General features: G+C 29.5%; 8 protein-coding genes across 8 annotated transcripts; 6 read left to right on the plus strand and 2 right to left on the minus strand.

The window, feature by feature from the left end:
* Positions 1 to 798: 798 nt before the first annotated feature.
* Positions 799 to 1,779, plus strand: ELE39_000570 (large glycine-rich repeat low complexity; the record flags this gene model as incomplete). The annotated part of the gene is made up of 1 exon (XM_067343610.1): positions 799 to 1,779. The coding sequence occupies one exon, from the start codon at positions 799 to 801 to the stop codon at positions 1,777 to 1,779; it is 981 nt and encodes a 326-aa protein (XP_067199251.1).
* Positions 1,780 to 3,198: 1,419 nt separating this feature from the next.
* Positions 3,199 to 4,575, plus strand: ELE39_000571 (putative low complexity; the record flags this gene model as incomplete). Its single annotated transcript, XM_067343611.1, has 1 exon — positions 3,199 to 4,575. The coding sequence occupies one exon, from the start codon at positions 3,199 to 3,201 to the stop codon at positions 4,573 to 4,575; it is 1,377 nt and encodes a 458-aa protein (XP_067199252.1).
* Positions 4,576 to 5,227: 652 nt separating this feature from the next.
* On the plus strand, positions 5,228 to 6,100 carry ELE39_000572 (putative low complexity; the record flags this gene model as incomplete). Its single annotated transcript, XM_067343612.1, has 1 exon — positions 5,228 to 6,100. One exon carries the CDS (start codon positions 5,228 to 5,230, stop codon positions 6,098 to 6,100), a length of 873 nt encoding a protein of 290 aa, XP_067199253.1.
* Positions 6,101 to 9,468: 3,368 nt separating this feature from the next.
* On the plus strand, positions 9,469 to 9,887 carry ELE39_000573 (uncharacterized protein; the record flags this gene model as incomplete). The annotated part of the gene is made up of 2 exons (XM_067343613.1): positions 9,469 to 9,604; positions 9,709 to 9,887. 2 exons carry the CDS (start codon positions 9,469 to 9,471, stop codon positions 9,885 to 9,887), a joined length of 315 nt encoding a protein of 104 aa, XP_067199254.1.
* A 2,364-nt stretch (positions 9,888 to 12,251) lies between these two features.
* On the plus strand, positions 12,252 to 14,669 carry ELE39_000574 (large glycine-rich repeat low complexity; the record flags this gene model as incomplete). The annotated part of the gene is made up of 1 exon (XM_067343614.1): positions 12,252 to 14,669. One exon carries the CDS (start codon positions 12,252 to 12,254, stop codon positions 14,667 to 14,669), a length of 2,418 nt encoding a protein of 805 aa, XP_067199255.1.
* Positions 14,670 to 16,672: 2,003 nt separating this feature from the next.
* On the plus strand, positions 16,673 to 17,449 carry ELE39_000576 (uncharacterized protein; the record flags this gene model as incomplete). Its single annotated transcript, XM_067343616.1, has 1 exon — positions 16,673 to 17,449. One exon carries the CDS (start codon positions 16,673 to 16,675, stop codon positions 17,447 to 17,449), a length of 777 nt encoding a protein of 258 aa, XP_067199257.1.
* Positions 17,450 to 17,847: 398 nt separating this feature from the next.
* On the minus strand, positions 17,848 to 21,084 carry ELE39_000577 (Ser Thr kinase; the record flags this gene model as incomplete). The annotated part of the gene is made up of 1 exon (XM_067343617.1): positions 17,848 to 21,084. One exon carries the CDS (start codon positions 21,082 to 21,084, stop codon positions 17,848 to 17,850), a length of 3,237 nt encoding a protein of 1,078 aa, XP_067199258.1.
* Positions 21,085 to 22,200: 1,116 nt separating this feature from the next.
* Positions 22,201 to 26,127, minus strand: ELE39_000578 (tetratricopeptide repeat-containing; the record flags this gene model as incomplete). The annotated part of the gene is made up of 1 exon (XM_067343618.1): positions 22,201 to 26,127. The coding sequence occupies one exon, from the start codon at positions 26,125 to 26,127 to the stop codon at positions 22,201 to 22,203; it is 3,927 nt and encodes a 1,308-aa protein (XP_067199259.1).
* Between the last annotated feature and the right edge of the window lie 946 nt (positions 26,128 to 27,073).

Below are 27,073 nucleotides of genomic sequence, written 5' to 3' on the forward strand. Positions count from 1 at the left end.
ATTCTGACTCATCTGTTTTGATTGCAGCTTTTATTCGGCGGCAATCTTGCTGGTTGACAATTTGGCGCCAATCGTGGCCAGCATATCTGTAATATTGTATGGTTTTTTTTTGAAAAAAACAGAAATTGTATCGTTCTTTAATTGAAACAAGCTATGATGATTTGTTGTAATTGGATTGATTTAGGTAATTAATTCAAATTGTATCTAGTTACACATTTATTTGTGAATTAGCTATGTGTATGTTTCTTAATAGTTTTTACAGCGCCACTCTATTTCCTACTCACGTCGAGTTACCTGTAACTCTTCTAGTCAAAAATTTATATTATTAAAATCATGGCAATCTTCAATTTGAGAGGCGGGAATTTTTTTTTTTTTTTTACAAGAAATAACTTTAAAAGTTGTCAGACCATAAAATTATTTAATTATTAAATTTGCCTTTACAAAAGTCAAGTTTCCGTTTAATTATTTAATAAACGGACAGAATTGGATGAACTAATAAATTCAAATTAAAAGTGTTTAAAGAATTATTTTAGCGTTTTGTGTTAATTGGATCTGATTCCTAAAAATTATAGAATACTTACCTATAATTGTTTAGGGACTTTCCATTAAATACCTTATTTTTACTCATTTTTCTGGGTTAATGTACTAATGAATATTGATAACTGAACAAGATTGTCCTAAATGTTTGCGAGTTCTAAAAATTTTATGGGTGTTTCGTGGAAATTTGATATTAATATTTATACAAATTTGTTTTTTGGTTGATTTTACAAAATGGTGTTTTTTATTTCAACTAAAATAATGTTCCTGTTTTTAAGCTTTTTTCCGCTTTTTCAAAATATAAACGTGTCTTTGAAATGGGTATACTTGAATGAAATTTCGGTTTTACATCTAAAGGCTGATCATTTGAATTTTGAAGATGGTTGTGGGTTTGAGATGGCTGTGAATGCACAAACGCCACCATGTTTTTATGATGAGTGTCTAAGATTGAGTCAGATCCACTTAGACTCGGATGAATTGACCACAAGTTCTACAGTAAGGTTAGACTGTGGTTCAATTGAAGAACTTCTATCTTTGATTGATGAAAGCAAATCATTGCTTTTATCTCAAATTGAAAAATATGAATATTTGAAGTTAGGCCAAAATTGTTTAGCTTTTATTGAAGAAATGGTTGAAATATGTAAGGGTAGGAGATATTACAAGTCCGCTATTTGTATTAAGATTCTCAAAACATATAAAAAAGTAAGAAAGATAAAGAGAAGCTATGATAATTTTATGAAAAAGTTGTATGATTTTAAAGATAAATTACTGGGAGTTCGTGCTGTAATAAATTCTTATAAAATGAATTGCCGGGATTTCATATTTATTGAAACAAGAGATAAAACTGTGGCTTTAAAGTTGCAGAGAGAAGTTAGAGAGTACTCGGCTTTTCAAACTGAACGATTATACTCTTTGTATAAATATTACAGTTGGAGATATTGTGATCCTTTTAAACTTTATTGGTTAAAGGACAAGCTGCTTTGTTTTAAACCTTCAGTTCATTTTAAAAACGGAACAAAGCCTGCTAGAAGAAGACATTCATATGGAAGAAGATACAGTCAAATAAGAAACGAAGCTTATCCTTTAAAAAACAGGTCACGTAGTAACTCAAATATTCCAGAGTCTAATCAATCGTCTCCAAGCTCAAGTTCTACTTCAAATACTCCTTCAACATCATCTAGAGGTTACTTGAATCCTACAATCAGTTATATTAACAAGATTAGAAACAAAAAATCCAAATAACAACTTAAGATGAAAAAAGACATGCGACTAAAAAAATATTTTAGTTTCTTAAATTTTTATTTTCATCTATTTGATTTCCTATAAAACTTTTATTTTGTTTACTTATTACATATAGTAGTATCGGTCAGTATTCAGAGTAATGAATAAAGCAAAAATTTTACAAGTATTAATAATAAATTATATTTCCTTTTGATGTTATTTAAATTGCTATTATATTTGATTTAATTGAATAATCTGTCCATACATGCATACATGCATCTATATACAGGTATTAATTTGAACAAAATATATTGCATGCAAATTACAGAATTAATAAGATTGTACGAGTATAATTAAATGATAAGAAAAGTGAATAAGAGGAATAGTAATGAGCAAGTTTTTTTTTGAAAATTTAGCCGAGAAGCTTGGTTATTTAGTTTAGAGGTTAAGATTTAAAACAATTAGTAAACGATTCTTAATAGAAATTAGTTTTATGTTCATTTCATATAAATTTGCAGCACATTGATTTATTTAGTATATTTGTTAATTTAGCTTGATCACTTCGAGTAGTATAATTGTTGAGATAAGGAAAATGTAGGAATTAGAAAACGAAAATAAAAGAGAGTAATTGTGATTAAACAGAAAAAAGAAATATTGAGTGAATTAAGACTGTAGAAGTATTTGGTTTATGTCAACATTGAGCTATCTAAGATAATATTAGTATTAAAGTTAATATTTAATAGAAAAAAGAGTATAATGCAAACACTTATTTATATTTGGTGGAACTCCACAATAAATAGTTTGGAAAAATAGAAATAACTTTTATTTGTTATTAATAATAAATAAAATAATTCAGGATATTGGATGTAAGTTTGGGCGGGTACAAATAAAATGGAGAATGAGTAAGAATTTAACTTTGAATTCACTGTATCCTATACGAATACTTACATTGTTTCCGGTTTTACCACCAAAAAGAATTACTGTGCCATTATTACTGTTGAAGTAATCATCTTTACCAATACCATTACATCTTTACTAATATGTTTTATTATTTTTTTTTCAATACATTTGTCGAAACCGTGTATTGGCGCCAAGTTGAAACTAATATATTTGAATAACTAAAAATTTATAGGATATAGGCAAAAATCATAGGAGGGAAAAAAGTTATGCTAGTTCACAGATAATATTTTATGCAGTAGAAATAAACGGTATCGTTAAATAAAATTTTTTAAACGATATATTTTATGTTTTTTAGAACAATATTTAGTAATTTAAATTAACGAGTTAAGAACTTGTACCTTTCCTATATAAATGTTTTTCAGGACTATTTTTTAATAAACTTATTTAATTTCGTGATTCAAGTTAATAAAGTAAGAATAAACTGATACTAAACTTTTATTTATTTTTTCAAGAAATTATAGAAATGAAGTGTTAGTTAAGATGGGTGTTACTTATTTATTGAAAATGAGTTACAGTATTAAGTTTCTTTTATTAGTTATGCTAGTAACATTTTTCAATAATTTGATGTTCAATAATAATCTTAAGATAAATGAAAATATTCCACCATTCAATTCCATTTTTCTTGGGATGGAAAGCTACCTTCAAAACAATGTGCTCTTTTCACAAAGCTTTTTGAACTTGTCTCTTAAGAGTAATGTATCTGAAAATGAATCTGGTAGTGATAGCTCGAGTTTAAGTTCAAGTCCAGGTTCAAGGCCAAGTTCTATATTGAGGCCTGGGCCCATGAGGCCATCAGGTTCAAGAGGATCAAAAAGGATGACGGGTTCAACAGGATCAACAGGGCCGACAAGACCAGCAGGACCAGTAAGTTCAACAAGTTCGGCAGCACCAACAAGACCGATGGGATCATCAAGGTCAACTGGTCCATCAAGGTTAACTGGACCAGTAGGGTCAGTAAGCTCAACAAGTCCAACAACACCAACAAGACCAAAAAGATCATTGGGTTCAGCAAGTTCAACAAGATCGTCCTCCAGAAGTTCAACAAGATCGTCCTCCAGAAGTTCAACAAGACCATCTTCTAGAGTTTTAACAGCAAGAGGACCTAAAGTTACTGCTAACGCATTTGCTGGAAGTTATGATGAAGAGGTTAGAAGACTACAGAGTTTAGATATTAACGATGATAAAATAACGATGGTTTCAGTTACATGCCAGGAGTTGATTGATTTGCAAGAACTATTAGTACTATTATTGGATATGTTTGTAGTTAAAGCTAGTGATTTCTTTGATTTTAGCACGTTCGAAGAGTGTTTGAAAGAGCTGCTTAAAATTAAAGAAATGAAAAATCTCAGTTTATACCCTACAGGTTCTGGCAAATCGCTATTACTCAAGGGAATTAATAAAGTTTCTAAGGCTTTAGAGTCTCAAAGTTCATTAGAATCAAAGTTGCAATCTCTTCTTCTCAAGACAGTTTCAATACAAGATATAATTTCCAATTTTATATTTGATTGCACTCAAAGCGCTTCTCAGTCTATTTTAGTTTCTTCTACTCAGTATTCAATCATGTTTGAATTATATAAAGAAATTCAAGCTAAAATGGATGCTATTGATTCATTTAGTACTTACTCGCGGTTAATAGCTAAAAATTATTGTGATCAAGCATTCATATTAAACGTTAAATATTTAATTTTAAACATGAAAAAGAAAGTAGCATTCATGGATGAACCTTTATCGAGTTCGAAAGCCAAAAAACCAACTTCTACTAAGAAAAGCTCCAAGAAATCAACTACCCAAAAGTCATATATGGAACACACATTAAGTTCAAGCGCTAAAGTTAGAAAAAAATACGGAAAAAGCTAGTAATCGTCCTTTTGCATGATTTCATATGTAAATACATTCTGAAGTAAAAGAAATATTTACCAAGTGGAGAACCCGCCTTTTCCCCAATACCAGATTTACATCTGGGCTGGATTACGTGCAAATTTTTACATTTTGTTGGTACATGCGATGTATCTGCAATTTGTAATTATTTCTCCCGTAATTTTAAAAAGTTTTATTTGTGAACAAATATTTAAAAAAGATATTGTATGTTTTTTGAAACGTCATGGCAGTTTATTTATAGGGTAGAATATTTAATTATTACTTATCTGGGCATTTCTTAACGTATATTTAATTAATCTGATTGATTATTCCAATGAATATAAATTATTCTCGAATAGATTGACAAAAGTAATAAAGTAATTATTTTTTATACGTTTTAAAATATTGATCTTAACTTAAATCAATTAATTTATTTTAATAGAAGATTTAGTTTAATAGTTACTCATGAGGCGGGTTGGAATATCTTCTTATGTAAATTCGTCAATGTTGACATTACCGCTTCAAAAATAATTATATTTTAATAAATATTGACTAATAATTAAGTTAAAAGAAAGTGTTATGTTCTGGTAATTTTTATGTTGAATTTAAAAATAAGGCCTCAGATAAGATGGGCATAACTTATTTATTGAAAATGAGCTACAGTATTAAGTTTCTTTTATTAGTTATGCTAATAATATTTTTCAATAATTTGATTATTATTAATAATGGTAAAGCAAATATAAATATTTCTGCATGTGGTTCAATTTTTCCTAGGTTTGAAAATCTCTCTCAAAATAATCTACTTTATTCACAAAGCTTTTTGAGTTTGTCTCTCAAAAGTAATGCACCTAGTAAGAAATCGGACAAAAAAGGTTTAGAGAAAAGTTTTAAATCTAAAAATAATGGAGAAAGAGAGAATGAGCCTAAAAAATCCTTTGAAGAAACTATGGATGAATTTTCTGCAAAGCTTGAAAAATTCAGTGTTAGCGGTCCTGGCGTGAAGACTGTAGAAGTTCCATGTGCAGATTTAATGGCTTTGGCTAACGTGGTTAGTCAGGCAATACAACTTTTACAAGCACTAATTTCCAGTATCAATAATTTTAGTCCATTTGAATTTTGTTTACAAGTATTACTTTCAAGGTATACTGGCAAGGGAACAAATCTAGTAAAGTTAACTTTAGCGATAAGAAAGATTTCCAGTGCCTTGGAATCACAGAAATCACTCAATTTAAGTTTGGAAAAAATGTTAGCTGAATCTGAATCGGTGTTAAGCTTGATTCTTGCTCTTATTTCACAATGCACTATGAATGCTTCTCAGACATTGTTGGTTGGCACTCCGCGTCATAAAAGATTATTTGGTTTGAATGGAAAAGTTCAAGTTTCGAAGAAAAATGTTGCTTCTTTCAGTTCACACGCTGAGAAAGTTTACTCTGAGATCTGCAACGATGTTTTCATCAGTGAAGTAGATAAAGCTATTTTAAGTTTACAAGCTAGTGACGCCACGGAAAGTATGGAAGTTGACTAATCAGACAATTTTTTCATAAGAATTTTCCAGAAAGTTTTAGTGTATAATCATTCGAGAAATCCTTCATGGTTTACAATATTGATTTCAACTTCTAAAGACAAAAGGTACATATTAAGACTAGGTGAAATGGTCTTATTTACAATTTCTATCTAATATACTTATTTGTTCTTTTGCATGATTTCATATGTAAATACATGCACGCATAAAAAGAAATATTTACCAAGCGAAGAACCCGCCTTTTGTCTAATACCAGATTTGCATGTGGACTAGATTGTGTAAATTTTTACATTTTGTTGGTACATACAATTTATTGCCAATTTATAGTTTTTGTTTCCAACTACTATTACCGAGAATTTTATTGTTGCAGAACATTTTTGGACAAAGGTAAACATACACAATAAATATATTATAAATTAAAAGTTTTATATTATAGGTTGTGATTAAATAATATTCTATTGGCGATGTGGGGTAGGCATAAATGAATTTTTTCACTGCTTGAAGTTAAAATTTTAATACTTATTGCTAATAAGTGTCAGAGGCTAGGATTTATTAAACTGATTTACATGGAGAGTAAGAACTTTAATATTTAACAGTTTAGTTGATAAAAAAAAAGAAGCAAATACCTGATTAAATTTTTAAAAATATTTTATTTAGGATTTAAAATCTATATTAGAAGCTATATATAAAACAGTTTATTTCCGAGAGTGATTATTAAGATAATAATTTGTTAATTTTATTTACTTGATCATTTAGTTGATTCTCAGATCTTATAGGCATTAAATAGAAATGTACTGCTAAAATGACAGTTTAAGCTTGAGAAAATAGATGTTTGATTAAATGAGCCTATGGAAATGTTCTTAGTTGAATTTCCGAAATTCTAATATTGTATACGGACCGTTATAGTATATTTCAGTTACTTTGGATATGCAAATGATGCATTTGTAAGAAATGAGATTCGAGTAAATTCGAGCATAATTAGTAGAATTAGAAAGAGAAAATTAGTGTTAAAAAAGGGAGTATTAACAAGTTGTTTAAGTATCTAAGATCTTTTGTTATTTTTGAAATCTATAGGGCATCTGCTGCTTATATATACATTATTTTTATATATTAGAATTCATTTTTCTTGACTAAAACAAATAAATTATTGTATATATGCTCAAAAAATTTTATACATAAAGTTTTTTACAAAGCAAAAAGAAAGCTGAATTTACTTTTCAACCCAAGTTTTAAAGCTTTGGTTCAAAATAGTTTAACTTTGTCAATAATTCTATTAAAAAAAATGTTTATTAAAATTTAGACTTATTAATAGTCAATTTAAAGTATTAAAAATTACTTAAATTCCATGAGAATTATTTTAATAATCTAAAATATTCTTTAATGCAATAAAATTAACTTTTAATATATTAATTCATATGAATCAAGTGCATTTTGCTAAATATTAATATAGTTTTACTAAATTATAAAAAAATTGTTACCAGATGTTTTTTTCTTTCTTTTGTTATTTATAATGTAAAATTCACAACCTAGAATAAAGTTATTTATCTGCTTAGCAGAACAATTACTGTCTCTACTATAATCGTTACAATTATCAATTGTTAAAATTCTAATTAATCTTTTATTTGTAGCATTTATAGTGTTTGGCGCCATAAGTCATGTATGCAGTTAAAACGAAGCTTCGCAAGCCAAAAATAATGTAAATAAATAAAAAGAAGAGAAATTAAGGTATAAGTTTTATTGTAATTAAGTGAGTATTACATTTTTTACTTCTGAATTCTCATAATTAGCGTTTCCCTAATAATAATATTGGAATATGAATAAAAAAATCATATAATAAAATATAATACAATATATATACATAAAAAATAATAGCTAAACAATAGACAGAATGTTAGAGAAATAAGATCTTTTCAAAATAAAAGTGGAAGCAATTTAAAACATTTAATCAATAGAGTTTTAATAGTGTTTATAAAAGGAACCAATAACTAATTTTGATGTTTTTTTATGCTCAGCCAAAAATAAAGGCTTGAAATGGGGTAAATTTAGAAAATTAAATTAACAAAATATTTATTATATTAAAAAATTGAGTCTTTGCTGTAAAGAGGAATTTTGACTTAGTAATTAATATATATATCTTTTTTAAATTTAAAAAAATGTATATTAAAAAAAAATCATTTACAAGTGTTTATGAATACGAAATATCAGGAAAGAATGATTCTGATATTTATCAATGATATTGCCAGATTTAATATTAAAATGTAAGTGGTTATTATTTTAGAAAAATGGTTTACAATGAAAAGTATTGCAGTTCTTGGGAATTAAACAATATTTAAACATAGTTACTAGATAAATTAATACTTGAATTCGTTCAGAGCACCTTGAGAGTTTTTAACTCGGGATGATATTGTCTTTAAAATAAAAGCTCAGTTAATAGTTAGTAATGAAATTTTAACACTTACTTAAGAGAAAAGCCATCAATAATAAGAAATAATAGATTAGTTTATTTAGTTATTTATTTATTTTTTCTCTCTATTCCTAAAGATTTCTTCTTGTTCGGCTTTCTAATAAACTGAAGAATAATTCAGTATTGTTACTAAGTTTTACGTTCTTTAATATTACAAAGAGTTTTGAAAATGATTTAAAATACTTATTTGCATTACATATACAGATTAGTTTTCAGTCCTTTATTTCTCATTACAACACTAGATGGCTGGCGCCAAATGTTGCATGACTAATTACATGCAAAATATAACAATTCTGCAGCGATTTGAAAGTTACTGTTAAAAACGGCTAAACTAAACTGAGTGGAGATTCACTTCTGAATACAAAAATAATAACCCAAAGTTATTATGTAACGATAACTTTAAACCTTAAAATATGTTAACTATAAAAAAGTTTGGAAAGTTTTTTTTTTTTTAATTTCAATTACTAGATATGAAATTAATAAAACGAATTTTCATAATTTTTATATGCCAATTTACTTTAGAGTTTATTTAGAACTATATTTCTTTAAAATTGAGCATAAATTATTCATTAGATTGTATTCCTGTATCAATATTGCATTTGCAGATTAATAAAGAAAAGTAGACAAAGGTATCTTCGTCTTTATATTCATCTTCAGATTTAAATACAAATACAGATTTATCAGAAACTAGAAAAGGCTTAGAACTAAGCGGCATTCATAAAGAGTTTCTGCGACTTAGTGAGATTGATGTTAAGTGTAAGAAAGAAAAAAATAATATTCTAATAAGATGCGATCTAATTAAACTATTATATGCAATGTTGGAGTACAAGGTTGATCTTGTTCGGGCTAGTTTTCAATATTTTAAGAAAAATTTAATACAAATTAGTTGCTTTTATTTGTACAAGCTATGAAAAATGAGTGTAGTGATGTGAGGTTTATAAATCACAAGAGTTGTCGCGAAGTTAATAAAAGTTTTAATCAATTTAAGTTGGTGATTCAAAACCAAGATTCGTACTTTGAAAAATTTATTTATTTGGGGTCAGGTAAGTTTCGGTATTGGGTATTTAAAAAGACATAGCCAAGGATGCTTTGAATCAATGTTATTTAATTAAAAAAATTTTGAAAAAAATAACAAAATTTGTTACAGGATACTCTGATTTTTTATTAAATATTGAAGGTTTTATAGAATCTTGTAAGAAGATTAATAAAAGTTATTGCACTCCAGAGAAGCTGAGTATTTTAAAGTGGAAAATATTAGCATTAGAAAACGAGAGTTCATTTAAAGAATTAAAACAAACAAAACTACCAGAAAAAATTGTAGATTAGCAATAAGAAACATGTTAATATTAGTAAGCATTTCGGTTAAATAGTGAGTGCAGAATTTTGCATATATTGCGTGTACTTTGGATTGAATAATTTTTTTGATTATACATATTACTTCAGTAGTAACTCCAATAAATAAGCAATGAAGAAAATGAGTTTAGTTTTCTATTTATTAAGTAAGTAGTGTAATGAAACATAGTCCGGAGGATATGTGATATTTATATTGTAAAAATATTCGTGAATTGTTAGTTATGATATTAATTGAATAATTTAATCAAATTATTCAATTAATTAGTTATTAGTTTAGGCGCCAACCTCTTTTATATTTCAAATATATAGATTATAATTTTTTGGTCTTACTGTACAATTTGATTAGTTATGGACAGGAGATAAAGGAAATAAGACATTTTGTAGTTTTCTTTATGAATTAACTAGTTTTGTTAAGTTTTAAAGAAATATATATATTTTTTAAATTTAAATTGTATTATTTTGTTAAATTTGTGTTCAGAAATAGAAATTAATTAATTTGCAATATGAATAATTTCAATGATTAAAGTACCGCTTGGACTATTGAAATTTCGCTAGAATTATTTTAATATATTTATAGATTAAGTAAAATAAGCCTCTGTAACTTAAATTTTTGAGTGGAAATGTATTATCAGATATACTGTGAGAAAAGCTAAAATTTACTAAGTTAAATTTTAAAATGTTTAAGTTACATTCCTGACAAAAAACTTAAAAATGTCATAAACAATTTAGATAAGCTAACGTAGGTATATATGAGTAAATTGTTAAGGATTGATTTAAGAATCAAAAATAAAATGAACTATTATCAATTTATAATTACAAATTCAGGGATTATTTAATAATAAAGTAAATAATTATTATATTAAGAGTTTTTAATTAATATTGAGATTTTGATAAATTTATTTGAGTTAATAAAATGAATTATTATTATTTACATTCAAAATTTCTGTTAAGGCAAGTTAAAAACATCGAATAAAAGTAGAAACTAGATTAATAAACTTCATACCCAGGGAAGGTGGAAAATTATTAAATATTCAGTAAAGTAAAAAAAAAAATTCACAAAGAAAAAAAAAGTTTATCTGAATGTATTAAATGAAATTGCCACATAACTTAGGGTATTAAATTCATCATTAATTCAATATAAAACAACCATCAAAGGTAATTTGATCTTTTTTCTCCTTATTTTTATTTACTTTTATTTTTGACTTGTTGGATAATTAATTATGTACAAAATTCAAACTATTGGCTCCAAAACATGCACTGTTGCAATGTTGTCATAACTGACAGGTTGCATGTATTTACCGCTCAATTGTAATTAAGAGTATTGAATGACTTTGAATAATAGAATAAAAAATAAAAGTAAAAAGTTATTTTATAATAGATAAAAGGTTAGGGAAGAACGGGGGAGAAGTAGGAAATATAATATGTGGAAGTATATAATGTTTAAATGAGAACAATTGGTAAACAATTACAATGATAAATGTATAAAAAAGTAAGATTAACCATTGAAAAAAAACCAAGGGATATTTAAAAGAGAATTGTTGTTTCACTGTTTAAATCTCTATACTTAATTCAAGTGGATATTCATAAAATTTACAATATAGCATTGTAAGTAAACAGAGAAAGGAAATGAATAATGCCTGAGGGAGGCGGTAAGGGAAGTAGCTAATATACTGTAATGAATTTATAGAAATTTTTTCCAAGTAAAATATCTTATATATATAATAATATAGATAATTAGTTTATTCTAACAAACTCATATTCTCACAAAAAAATGATTAAATTAATTATATTGTATAAACAATGAAAAGTTTTTAACCTATATAACAGAAATTACAAATGTGGGATAGTGCCACGTATTTATATATGCTATTTATATTATTCAAGCAAACATAAAAATATTAAAAATGCATGCAATATAATATTTATTTCAATAAATTGTCAATATATATAATATATATATTTTTAAATAGAATTTGTATGATTTAATTACTAGTAACCACAAATTAAAGTTAAATAACTTAATTGTTAAGAAATTAGGCGAATATTTACTTGATAATTTATTCAATAAAGATGGGGTTCTTGTTAATTTCAATCATTTCAATAAATTAATAATTCACGCGTAGTTAGATAACTTGCAGAAGTTCCCGCCAACATAATTGAGACCTTAAAGAAAAATATTGATTAGATTTAGAAAATATTTATTAATGTTGGGTAGTTGTATGTAATAAATTTTGAGATTGGTGGATTGCTTGTGCGTTGGATCAGCCCTATCATTGCTCTGGTATTTGCTTGGCTTGCATTATAACTCATTAACACTGTTAATATAATTAGGAAAAGATGCGACTGTTAAATATAATAATAAGAGTGTTTGCGACGATCGTGGTTAAAATAGAGTATTTTTCAAGAGAAAATAAAGATTTGAGCTTAATTTCAAACTCTTTATTACATTTAACTTTGAAAAATAATGTTAATTCAAATCAAATATCGTCAAGCCATTTAGTTACTAGTACGCTTACAGATCAAACTGTAACCAATGAATTTCAAAGAATGAGTTTAATTGATTTTAGTGATGAAGTTAGTAGTATGGGACTTGAAACTAGAAGAGTAGGCCGTAGTTTGTTAGAAGAGGTGATTCGTGAAGTAGAATTACAGTATGAAATACTTCTTAATGAAGGACAGTTATTATTGAGTACTCTGATTAGTAGGGAATGCTTGGTTTTATTAGAAAGTATGAATTCTATATGTATGGATAGGAAGTATAAAAGATATACTGGCTGTAAGACTATTAGAAGAAATTTAATCAGGGTTAAGAAACAAATGAAAATGAATCATAAATGTTTATTTAGAATAAGCAGATTTGAGGAATCAGTGAACCCAGTATTATCAGCTCTTAAAGGGTATTATAGGAGCTGCAGTGATAGTGTGGAGGTTTTGGAAGCCGAATTAAGTAGAGCAAGAAGACTTATTTCAAGTTCGAGTTTTATTTATTCCTTGATCAAGTTGAGAAATAGAAATGAAAAAATTATTTCAGAGGTGTGCAATTTGTCAGTACTGGATAAAATGAAAACCGATTTGTTATCTTATAGGCCACGTGTTACTTTTCAAAAAGGGACACTTTTCAAACCAAAAGTTATAGATGTTAACACACTACAACTTTCTCAATATTTAGATACAGACAAGGGTTCTTATCAAACCGCACTTCTAGGCGGTCGTTTAGGAGCTCAATCAGGACTTGGAATGATTAAAAGGCCGGTATCACTCCTAAGTTCATCTAAAGTTACTTACTTTGGGGGAAAGTCTAAGACAGGTTCAGGTTCAGGTTCAGGTTCAGGTTCAGGTTCAGGTTCAGGTTCAGGTTCAGGTTCAGGTTCAGGTTCAAGTTCAAGTTCAGAAACAGAGTCAAGTTCAAGTTCAGACTCTGATTCAGATTCAGGTTCAGGCTTGGGCTCAGGCTTAGGCTCAGGATCTTTTCCAGGCTCGGGATCCAGTGCGAGTCCAGTATCAGAGGTGAGAATGGAAAGAGGGATAGGGAGAGCCAGAAGTACACTAAACCCACTATTTTTATCGGGAAAGAGCTCTACACTTTGCTCTAGTCTTAGATTAAAATCCAGAACATTTTTACCAACGGGAGAACTAGAGAGCAAAGGGATTAAGATAATAAAATGTTTGGAGAGTGAGTCTGTGCAAGAATTAGAAAGTAAAAATTCTGAAAATTTAAGAATTTCAGATGAAGGGTCAGATTTTGGAGGAAAAGACTCAAATAAAAGAAGAGAATTATTAGGTTCAGGAACTAAAATGGGAGGAGCTGAAAGACTAGGGCTACGTTCAGGTACACGTGAAAGAAGCTTGAGAATAGCTGGAGACTCCGGAAGAGGGCTCAGTAGAGGAAGACTGGATTCTGGAATAAGAAGTTCAGGAAGAGTTTCAGGCAGAGGAGGATTGAGCTCGAGAAGAGGCTCAAGTGGAGGAAAAGGCTCAGGTAGAGGAGTCCCGAGCAAGGAAAGACTGGGTTCAATTACAGCTGGAATAGGAGGCTCAAGCGGAGGAGGGTTGAGCTCAGTAAGAGCGAGAGCAAGAGTCTCAAGAAGAGTTCCAGACAAAGGAGAATCGAGTTCAGGAGCAGTGGGTGCAAAGGGCTCAGAGGGAGTTTCAGGTAGAGGAGTATTGAGTTTCGGAGTAATGGGAGCAAAATGCTCAGAGAAAGTTAAAGTTGAAGGCTCAGGTAGAGGAAGACTAGGTTCTAAAGCAGCTGGAGTAGGAGGTTCAAACAGCAGTGGATTAGCTTCATGCACAGCTGGAACAGTCGGAGGTTCAAGTAGAGGAGGGCTTAGTTCGGGGGAAACGCAAGCAAGAGGCTCAAGAAGAGCTACAGGTAAAGGAGATTCGAGTTCAGGAGCAACGGAAGCAAAAGGCTCAGAAGCTTCAGGTAGAGGATTGAGTTCTGGCACAAGTAGGGGAGGATTGAGCTCGCGGAGAGGCTCAAACAGAGATAAGGGTTCAGGTAGAAAACTCCCAAGCAGGAAAAGACCGGGTTCAATTACAGCTGGAATAGGAGGCTCAAGCGGAGGAGGGTTGAGCTCAGTATCAGCGTCAGATCCAAAGTCTAATTCAAGATCTAGTCCAGAATCAAAGCAAGAATCCAGTGAAAGTGATTTATTGGTACTGAAAAAAAAAATCTCTAATTTGAATAATAGCCTACCATCATACATGAGACCAACAGTAAGTTCCAGAAACAAATCAGTATCCAGGCGTTAGCTTAAAAGAGTTTTCACAAACTACCAACTACCATTCGTAATCGGTATTTTCACGCGGTTATATTTTAGTAAATATTTGTACTCTCAATTAAATTGTGTATTTAATTAATTTAAAAACTTTTTAAGCTTTAAAAACGTATCCTTTTTCTTTCCCCCTTTTCCATATTTTTTATATTATTGTGCATTTTCCCCTCCCCCCACTTTGATTTCTAAATGTATTGTGTAGCATTCCCGCCACACTCCGGTATTACATAATGCATTGATAACGTGCCAAAAAAAAATTTTTGTTTGTATGTTGGTAACAATAATTAAAAAGAAAAAGGGAAATGCATTGTGTTGTTTTTTCTACTTGATATTTTATTTATATTTGCTTGTAAAAAAAAATATTAAAAGGTGTCTGAGTTGCTTTCCCGCCTAAAGAATATTGGAATCTATAAAAAATCTCTAAAAGAAGAGTATAACTACTTTTGGGATGTAAGAAAATCAGTAAATTTTTTTTAATAAAGTAAAACAATTATGGTAAATTACATCTCTTAATTAGTAAATTACGTGAATTTGAAGAAAATGCTATGCTTTTGGTGGAAAACTTTGGCTATTTCTTGCAAGTCTGTAATGAGCATGTTATATTGACTAGAAAATTTGAAGAAAAAGTTATCGTAATTGGGACATAATGTTAATATTTCAAAATTAACTAATATTATTAATTTTGCTAAAAAATTCATGAAAATTACCGCAATCAATCAATTTTAATTGAAATGAAAGAATGTTTGCTTTCATTTAAATTCAGCAATAGTTACTATAGCAATAAACCCTTTTCTTCCTGTTCTACTACTACTACTAAAACAGGAACAAATGGAAAAACTCATAGTCCAGTTGTTAGTAGTTCATCTTCAATTAATTTAAACAGCTTTCTGGGACAAACCTAAGATTAAATTCCGAGTCATCTTTTATTCAAGAAAGAAAAATTCCGTCATTTATGACATTAAGCTCGAAAAATAAGATTTGTAAAATATCTATGCAAGTAAAAATCAAAGTTGATTTTCTGAAAACTATTGATGTGAAACACTTTTTATCGAGATGTATTTTTAATGTGTGTTTCAATAAATATGTATTTATATCTGCATGCATGCACAAACACAAATCATATCCAATTAATATAGTGTATTGAACTTACAAAGTTTAGCCAACTTTAAAACATTTATGGTTAGTAAGTAGCTATATAATGTTAGAGTTATCTAGCACAGCAATATTCTTTTTTTATTAATTTATTTTAAAATGACCTGAATATACTCCAAGAATTGAAACATTTTGTCTCAATTTTACCGCCCAAACTCTTTTTTTCTAAATTGATATTTTTAAGAGCGCGACTGATCAGAACCGGTATTTATAGCAAATAAATAAATGTTTTTATTATTAACAGGAGTAGTAGCAATAATAATAGTGAATCAAAATAAGCTAACTTCAGAGATGACATACACACTTTTAATTTAATAATATGTTGTTTATAGCAAAAAAAATGTATTATTTGTTGAAACTAAAAAAAGTGGCGCCAAAACTTCATGTAATATAAATTAATAAAGGAGAATAATAATAAATAATAAAAGAAAATCTATTAAACTATATTATTTGTTTTCCAAAATAATAATAAAGAATTAAAGAGTAAAGTATTTTTTAATAATAAAGAAAGGCTCTTTATACAAAAGAAATAATTATTTCGGTTTTCCCCTCCCATATGCATGTTCACATGCATGCATGAATGCATGCATTCTCTTTTGTCGTGAAGCCTAAGTATAGACTTATTTCGATAAAATCTCTCAATTTTTGAAACTCAAATTAGAGAGAAAATTTAACTAAATAAATTGTATGATTAGGTAAAAAAAGCAAAGATAATGACAAGACATGAAATTGCCAATTTTTATTCTAGTCTGAAATTATTATCCTAAATAATCATTAATATCTAGTTTAATAAATAGTGGTGAATAAGATAATTCTGCTCATTTCATTATGCTTACTAATATTAAAAGTAGCAATGCGGAACTCTGTGATCTTTATAATGATCCGAAAAGAAAAGAAAGGGAAAATGATTATATTAATAAAGAAATATTTCCAACTCTTGATCTTTCCATAGAAGGTATCCAAGAAAGTATTTCGAAAGTTTGGAAGGAATGCCAACAAGGACAGGAATTGCTGGAAGAAATTGACCATTTGCTTGCCACTTTATACTCAAAAATCTCAGCATTTTCGTCCTCAAATAATTCCTGCTTTTCAATAAAATCAGTTTCTGAGCTGGATTCTATTGTTAAGGAGTATGAGATCAAGAGAACTCTCATATATGAAGCTTTGACTAGAAAAGTCAATTTAAAGAGTGAGTTAGAGTTAATGTATCTCGACTTTATTAAAAAGCAATATCAACAAGTCCATAATCCGTTGGAAAATGTACAGGAGGCAACTATAAATCAATCATTTGTTTCTAACATAACTCAAATGTCTTCAAATTCCTGCTCTGATTGGAGTATGATTAATGAAATCGACCAGGATGCGTATTCCAGTAGCTTAGACAACTTTGGCAACTATAGCGGCTATGACGGAGATGATGATCAAGATAATGAATCAATGATACTCGATATGAGTATTTCAGAAAGCCATTCTACGAATTTTGAGTATATTCAACAAACCCAGGAAGATATACTTGAGCAAAACGAACACGAGATTTTTAATGACTTAGAGCTTGAACGTGAAGGTGATGATGATTCTGTTTCTCCCTATATCTTCCGGTCATAATACTAAACATAGCCCATTCCAAATCGAAATACATTACCTGGAAGAGAAGAATGAGAATTAAAATCGAGTCCTAGTCTTCTTTCTATCTCTATATTTCCCAGAAAGGCTCTTTTTCTTTATGAGATAGTATGAGAATCAACAATAACCACATAGTATTTTATTTGTATTTTATAGTAAAGATAATAATATTTGAACTTTTTTACTGTTTTACCAAAATCTTTCAAAAGAAAATGGAACTCCTCTATACTAAAAAATCCTTATTCTTTCCTTGTTACATTCTTCTTCTATGTTGTTTATTGTTTGCTCCTTTTCTCCTCTTCTTGATTTAATCTATTTTCATAAGCATTATACCTTATTATTAAATGATCAATATTTAAATATATATACATGACATTAGACTAAATATCTCCCTTTCTGGATGTAGTATTCAATGTATTTACAGAAGGTGGAGATGGTATTGAAATCTCCTTTACCAGCGAGATGTACTGTGATATTGCCAAATTATTTATCATACTCTGATCACAAGATCCTTGTTGCTGAGATGATTGACTTTGATCAACATTTAAGTTCACCTTTAGTGCCTCAAATAAACTATAAAAAAGGAAATTTCCATTTGTAACAATGTTCCACCTCATTGATGAAAGGTATACATTCTTTGGCTTTGATTTATATAAATCGCTTAGTGGTATTGTAGACTTGAACAATAACTCCAGTAGAGCTGCTCTATCCTCATCAGTCTGAGAGTTATGCTTTAAATTAGATATCAAATAATCATCAGATATTGATGGATGCTTACTTGATATACTCTTTGGTATTTGCTGCATTACATATTTTGAAACTATGCAAGTGTCTATAAAAGGATGTGTTAGAAGCTGATTCACATTAGGCCTATTTGAAGGATCCCATTGCAATGCCCACTTTAATAAATGCCTTAATGCATCAAACCATAATGATTCATTTTCTGTTTGTTCTGAAAAAGTGATTCCCATTTCTCTTGGAAATGAAATCTTACTCTGATCATTCTGTAAAAACATCAATATCTCATGAGGAGCTATATTCGACTTTCCAGAGGATCCACTTTTCTTGCCTCCACCAGTTGAGCTAACTGAACTTTTATTTGTATTTGCTATTGGTTGTTGGAATAGATGTCTTTTGTAAGTTATTCTATACAAAATTGCACCCAAAGACCAAATATCCGCAGTTCTAGACATGACCTGATGTGGCATCCTTAACTTAGAAGCAACAGCAGCAGCAGCAAATTTACTCTCTGGAATTGTAACTGGACGAACTGTCTCTGGAGCCATAAATGGTAAAGATCCAACAGCCTTATCTCTAAATATATGTGTTGTATCATCAGCAATCGGTCTAGAAATACCAAAATCTATAATCTTGACGGTTTTATTATGCAGCTTGGACTTTTCTATACTAGTACCAGTACTAGCACTCGAAGCTGAAGACGAGGAAGAAGGGTTATCACCTAGAAGCTCCGAGGGAATAGATGAACCGCTGTTTGTGCTGTTAATATTCTCAATATCAAGATTGACTAAACAACTATCTCTTGTGTTAGCCATTCCGATCTCCTTCTTCTCAACAAAAACAAAGTTTGCTGGTTTTATATCTCCATGAACTATTCTTAAATCATGTACATTCTTTAATGCAAGCACCATTTCCGTCCAAATAGATCTTAGTGCGTTTATGCTAGGTAATGGAGTGCTTCCTTGCAAGATCCCATTTAAGTCCTTGACTCCCAACTCCATAATGATGTCGATTGCACCACAACTCAGTGCAATTTCTGAATCTATTAGTTGTATTACATGAGGACATCCTCTAAGCTTCTTTAACAGATTCACCTCTTCTGTAAACATTAATAGTAACTGCTGTTCCTCATTATCATCGTCCTCATCCTCGTCCTCTTCCTCCTCATAAACTCCATTGCCGTTATTATTTACAATACTTTTTCGAATACTTTTTCTAGATCTACCTCCGCTTGGAGGACATAAATCTTTTTCCAGGCTCTTCTCTTCTTGGTCCTTGTTAGCATTGCTGTGATCATGGTTTTTAGTAAATACTCGAACGCATTTAAGGGCGTACATTTCCCCTGTTTTTGATTCTTTTACTTTGTAAACCTGAGAAGATCCACCTTTTTGTATGGATGATATAATTTCATAGTACTTTCCATTCACCTCCAACTTATATCCGGGGTATTTTACGGCAGGTTCCAACGAATATTTGCAAACAAAAGGATTTTGGCTAAAATCGTTTTTGTCATTATCATTAGTAATATCAACTTCACTCTCTGTATCCATTCTGACAGCTGAATTACTAACATTGCTGCAATTAACACCATTAATATTAGCATGATTGGTATTAATATTATTGTTAGTATTACTATTTATTACATTCTTACTACTTTCTTCAATATTAAAACCGATCCTCCTTCCATACTCTCTATGTTTATTTACTTGCTGGTGAACATTGCTACCATCAATATTCATGTGATCACGCATTGTATTTGTATTTTCAGTTAACTTTACATGAAGTTCATCGAACTTTTGCCTTCTAATAGGTATTGGCGTCTTTGGGTCACAATTCATAGAACCATATACATTATCATTTGAGCCAGTTATATTCAATTGAGAGTTTCCAATATTAGAAGATGAATATCCACCATATTGCGTAGAATCATTGATCTTATTTATAGCTGGGGTTGCAGCCATTGTTGAGGACGTTGTAGAACTTAAAGAAAATACATGTGCTCTCCCTCCTAATCTTTTTGATGGAACATATCTTATTGCAGCTCGGTGAGATTCAACCGGCTTGGCTGAAGTACTACTAGACGACGAATCTTCAATAGTTGAGGTTATTTCAACTCCAGAAGAAGAGTTCCCACTATTATTATGATGGTGATGACTTATATTTTGATTCTGAGTCAATGTAACAATTTGTTCGAGATTTACATCTCTAGGTGATTTAATCGACCCTCCTGATTTACTTTTTTGCATGATTGATGTAAACTGCGTAGTAACAGCCGTTAATAAAGCTTCAGGCTCAGAGTTATAAGACCTACCCTGCTCAATCCTTTTCATTGCCTCCTTAGCTGCATTATATATCAAACTACCATTCGAAAAAGTCTCGCTTTGCTTCCTAGAATGGTTTAAAAAGTCTAAAACTGCCCATAAACCCCATATTCTTGAATCTTTCTGGCCAACCGACTGTAATGAAATCTCATTCAATAAGTCTGTACCTATTTCTAGCTCGCCAAGATCCGGATCTGAATTCTCACTCTCGTTCTCCGACAAAGAGCTCCAACAACTTACTATTGTTGCTTCCAAATACAATTCCACATGTTCTTCTGTCCATTTAATCGGTAGCTTTGCATTTGCTGCCTCCACCGCATTACGATAAACATAAGATAAGCTTAATGAAATGGTCGAAGGGATTTCGCTTGGTCTACATAGACCCCAATTAGGAGGCCCTGATGACAAATTAAATGGGAATGAACTTCTTACTAATCTGTATAACTTCCCATCGCAGGCATCATGATGTAAAAATCCCAATATACCTGTAATATCTCCCTTTGATAATTCAGAGAGACGACGTAAGTCTCTCTCAATAACACTCGTCCAATCCATCATTCACTTATTATTAAATCCATTAATTAACCAAAATTTGCTTCCTTAGTAGTTTATCCAAAAGTAAATAAAAATGGATAAGTAATAAAGAAAGAATGGCCTCAATATTATACTTATAATTATGGCCCTTGTTTATTTTATTATAATTTCTTTATACTTATCTTTGCCACCCCACAGTTACTTTTCTTTTTCCTATTTTCTCTGAACTTGTTAGTATCAATGTTCGCTAGTATTGCTTCCCCCGGAAATATACTGAGAAAATCCTAATCTTCTATTAGAGTTGCATTAATTATCCCTTTTATTTTACTTTGATTTTTTCTTATCCTATTCTTATTCTTCCCTTGATAAAGTTCTTTATATTCCCACATTTATTAGAGTTCGCGCCTTTTTACCGCACATTACGTATTTCTGATTTATATTATATGGTAAAATAGCTAAATAATAATTTAACTTATTCTTTTTCTTTTATATTATTTCTTTATTTGGCACATAGGTGGACTATTATTATTATTATTATTATCAATTGTCAATATAATTTTTCGTAAAATTTCACAACTTTCTAAATTTCTCTTTGAAGTTATTTGAGGTTAATTTGCTTTCTGAATGTATTGTCAGAATTTTCAACTCATTATTAGCATTGTTTGTGATATTCCTAAACAACTTCCGCCTTTATCATAGATTCAGGGGAGGGGGGGGTGGGGGTGGGAAATATGTTAAAATAAAAAGCAAATAGTAATTATACTGTTCTTATTTTGTTTCCTAGTTTTTGGAAAAATTGATTTCTTGAATGCAAATTAACTAGATTATTTTTATCTGCTTCCACGTAACTCAACGTATGCATGCGAACAAATTTTTAAAAAATATTGTGGATTACCGGTATAGAATTAACTAATTACGTAATCACATGCTATTGTTGCACATGTTTGCAAAAAAAAGAAAATGCACAGATTTTTCATATATATATTAAAATTAAACGAAATGGAAATTAATCTGAATAATATTAATAATTTCTAAACATATCAGTAATGTTTAATTCAATTTAAGTTTAAACAAAAATAAACATGACTCTTACTCACTCAGAACCTAGAAATTATAAGTTTGCATAAGTATAGCATTCAATTACAATAAGAAGGACTGGCAAAGCCAATTCAAAGAATCGATATCGTACGGAATATCATCGTCAAGAATCGCATTTTCACCTTGATAATGACTTGGATTGAGAGCAATACCCAGAGATGCATTAAAAGCTTGAACAGAAATCATTGAATTATTGGAATAAATTGTTGGACTAATTTCTTTAACAATTGAATTATATCTTTCTCTAAGCTTCAGATATGAAATATCTCCTAGTGGAGGAAGAACTGATGGACTATTTTCAGCATCATCAGAAGTGATTGTAGAGGGAGTATTTTCACCATTATTTGAATTTATCTCATTAATTTTAAACTTTAATTTCGTAAAATTGTTTTCAACTCTAAACTCAAACTCAATACTATCTTGAATATCGAACATTTGCTGTGGTATCATATGGAATACCGGTTTCCAAAATGTTGTTTTATGACAATTAATCTTTTTATTAAGATCATTTTGAATACTTTCCATTGGTATGGTAGTTTCAGCTAACTCATTTATAACAGAACTTACAGAATTTGATGAAGAAGTCGTTGTTGGAGTATTTTCCTCCAAATAATTAAAAAAGTTGATTCTTTCAACATTATCAACATATAATGGACTTGTTGTCAGCACATTTCCATCGTCAATCCAAAGGTCAAAGAAAACCACAACTGAATTGGCTCTTCCTTGTTTAATTATTTTCGAATTTATCACTTTTTTCCAATCAGAAAGCTTTAAAAATTCTTCAGAATTCAGATCTAATGTTAAAATATGAAAAACTTTGGTCATTTCAGATATAGAATACTTATTATTATTCTTAATAGGAATCCATTGTGAGTTTCCTTCAAATCTATAAGTATCCCAAAAGCTTATATCAATGTTATACTCATCACATAAATTTGGGCCAATTCTCGCAACAAATCCATAAAATGAAATTCTATTTGGTACTGGAATATTTGGTACTTTATTATTATTATATTTCCTTACTAATCCGTTACTGAATGCAGTTCCCCATAATGGAATTAATCCTTCACTTAAACCATCATGGTCAAAGTTCAATCCAGTAAATAATCTAACTTTTTCCTCAACGAAATAATATTGAATATTATTTGTATTTGGGCCAATATTTGCAGTTTTTGGTAATATTTGTCTTACGTCACAATTAACAAAAGTTAATCTTTCAGATAACTTTTTATTTAAGATATGTTTTGCTGAAGAGTTATTTGAAATCCATTGATAATATTTCATCTTTTCTTGGTACTCCTTTTCTCTATTCAGATCTTCCAAATCACGACAATCTTCAGAAACTTTGTTCATTGGTTTCCAGTATTTTGATTGATTTGCTTCCAAACTATCATTTGAAGTTATATCATGATTGTATAATTTTTTAATTTCATTTTCAACAACATCGGAAAGTAAAATATGAAGATTATCCTTGATTATTTTCATGTATAAATCTTGAACATTTGGAAGATTTTCAATACAAGTGAAGTGAAAATCAGACCGTTTCCAATTACTATATAAATTATTTTGTGTGGTTTTATTCATTTTTGAGCTTATAAAAAGTAATATCATGGGTAATACAGCTCCAGGAGATGTTGAAGATATTAATCCTTCAAAGACCTTACCACCTGTATTATGTATTATTGAAGATTTATAATTATTTATCAAAGCATTGGACCAAATTTCTATGGATTTTGTATCCCATAAATTTTCTATTACACTTCTTGGTAATGAAGTTGCAAATTTATTAGGTAATTTGCATTTAATGGATTGCTCCTTTCTCAATATACTTAGAGACTCAATATTGGGATTAATTACTATTCGAGTTTCTTCAATTTGGAAATCAAACTTAATTTTTACCGGATTATCCAGATTGCTGTTTGAAATATTACCTCCAATCCAATTTATTGCCGGTGGAATAACTGACTCCATTCCAACTTGATTAATCTCACGCGAAGAATCTATTAATAAAACCTCCTCATTATCAAACTCTTTAATGGCCTTAAAAGTAACTAATATTGAGTTAATTTGAGTATTTGGCTCAAGTAAATAATCTATTGTTCCTTTATAAATATTATCAGTATCATTCCAATCTTTAGATTCAATTCTTGAAATGGTTAACTCTTCACTGGAAATTGAATTCAAAGTAAAGTAATTCATTTTGTCCTTATTAAGCATTTCCTCCAATGGTAAATAACCTAATAAAATTGGTTTTGAAATATATTTTATATGTGGATATGCACTACTCACTTTAAATGTTTCCCAATAAGGAGACCAGAGTCCTTCATTAAGCCTGCTCATATTAATTTCAGAAATACTTTGTTTTTCTAAATTTAATGATGGAATATTTATATCAGAAAATTGAACATATACTTTAATTAAGCTTGGAGTAACAGAAATCTTCATTTTTTGTTCATTTCCCACCTTATTACTATTATTAATATTAACTGGTATGCTTTTTAAGTTTGGTATTAACCCATAACCTAAAATTCCTGGTTCGAAAATACTTGGATCAATTATTATGGAATTTGGATTAAATAGGCTCCAAAATTCAGATTTCAAATTTTGAACATTTCCGTGAATTATTTTTAAAGACTTATTTTCATTAGATTCTGAGTTTAATTCATCAGAGGATACTTTTTGAGATGATTCAAATTCTTTCAAGAATTCTGAATGATACAAATTAAAATTTGTGAATTTAATATTGTTGGATAATGCAATATTTGAATACAAACGATGAATTATTGAAGAGCTGGACTTTGCTTGCGTTATTGTAATAATATTACTATTCATCCCAAAATTCTTATAATAATTTATTGGTAAAATAAAAGACCCAGTACCAATAAAAACAACATTTTCAGCATTCAATTTATTCAAAAGATTAATCCAATTGTCTGCATATAAATAATACTGATCAACAAAGTTCTCAATAATTCTCTTAAACCATTGTATTTCTGAAGAAATTTGGAGCAACCTGGAAATCCCTTTAACATTATCGCTTTCAGAATCTTTCGGATCAGATTTAATAAATTTCATGGATGGTTCGAAAATCAATTTATCGCCGTATTTAGATTTGGCCCTTTTCTTCTTATTTTGGTTTTCTGTATTATTATTCATTGGAATCGTCCCTCCTAGTGAAAGTTTTAAGTTCTCAATTTCTTCTTGGGAAAGGTCAGGAGAAAGCTCCAATTGAAGATTTTCATTATTTCCGACTGAAGAAGAAAATTCACTACTTCCAGATAACATGCTACCAAAGTTTGAAGGCAAATTAATAATGTTCTGAGAATTAGCTAATCCTTCTTGGGCGCTATTATTCGAATTTTCTGCAAGCTCCTCAAGCTCTAATTCCTTCAAAGCTTCCTCAAACCTCGAGTAATCTACAGTCACACGTTTTATTGCATTGTTGTGGTCAGCCTTCTTTTCACAAATCTTGATTAGGCTTTCTATTTCTTTAATTGATTTCTCATTATTACTTTCACTTTCTCGTTTTAGAGCTGCTTTAAATACAATTACAGCTTTATCAAAGACATTAAGATGGTATAATGCTTTTCCAGCTCTGTACCATCCTTTAGACCAGTTTGGATTTAATAAAATACATTCCTTTGCATCTTGGAAAGCTTTATTATAGTTATCTTCTTGACCCAGCTTTAAGTAGCATTGACTTCTATTTGATAATAGCTTGGAAAGCTCTTCTTTATCCTCATCTTTCAGATCTATCTTATATCCTGAAATTGCTTGTGTAAATGAATTTATTGCATCCATATATTTCCCCTGGCCAAACTCTATCTTTCCTTGCTCTGTAAATCTGCTTAATGAATATTTTACTATTCCGGGATCTATTCCCTTTAGTGTGGATTGTATTCCTGACAAATTACCATTCCCTAGCTCACTCATTAATTTGCAAACCGTATCCTCAATGTTCGGGTTCATTTTCTTATTCTTTTTTCCTTATGTATTTTCAACTAGAATAAAAAAATGCAAAAATCTTAATTAATTAAAGTTTTTATTAAATTGAAAAAGGACAAAAAACTTTGATTTTTATTTTTCCTCCTCTAAACTAATTGACATAATTACATTTATTATATTGCATAATTGCATTATATAGGTTACCGGCTATTATGGTCAAGTTTCGTGTCATTTTCTATTTAATTTTTCGTGTGGGGGCAAAGAATAAGGAGAATTTTAAATTATTCTATTATTTAACTCAGTAATAATAATAATAATATTATTATTATTTGCTATTTTTATTATTAGCTAGAAGACGTGAGGTTTTTATTATTATTACAAATAATATATTTTAAATAATCACACAACAGGCGGGCCCTGTCCAATTAATTGACTTAGAAAGTGCAGGTTTATATTAAAGCGTTAAAATTACTTTTGATCATTTTAGACTAAGATGTGAATTAGAATTAGCAATTATTCATATTAATCTGCTCGAATTTTCTCTTTACTTTAATATTCATGAAAACAACTTCCTCGGGTTTTTGGCTTTAACGCAGTAATAATTATTTATCCTAGATTATATTTCTTCCTCACATTTGGCTTATATTACGTCATTGCATGTAGTAATTGCGTTCTCTGCATGCATACTTATTTTTTGGTCAAATCTTACAATGTAAAAATGAATTATTAAATTGCATACCGGCGTTTAAGCAGAAAAATTACCTCTCACATTAACATTAATGTAGAAAAAACTATCATTATTTTACTTTTTTAATAGGTAATTCTTATGAAAACGCCCATTCTAGTAATGGCTGCTATTTCTGTTAAGTTTGCGAAAACTTGGCAATATTTCATCAATTCTTCCTACATTAAATACAATTTTTGTATTAACGAAAGTCAAAAAAATCATTAAGTGGAATGGTAAGAAGAT

This window comes from Cryptosporidium sp. chipmunk genotype I (genome assembly GCF_004936735.1).
Source record: "Cryptosporidium sp. chipmunk genotype I strain 37763 chromosome Unknown contig_13, whole genome shotgun sequence".
Taxonomy (NCBI): domain Eukaryota; phylum Apicomplexa; class Conoidasida; order Eucoccidiorida; family Cryptosporidiidae; genus Cryptosporidium; species Cryptosporidium sp. chipmunk genotype I.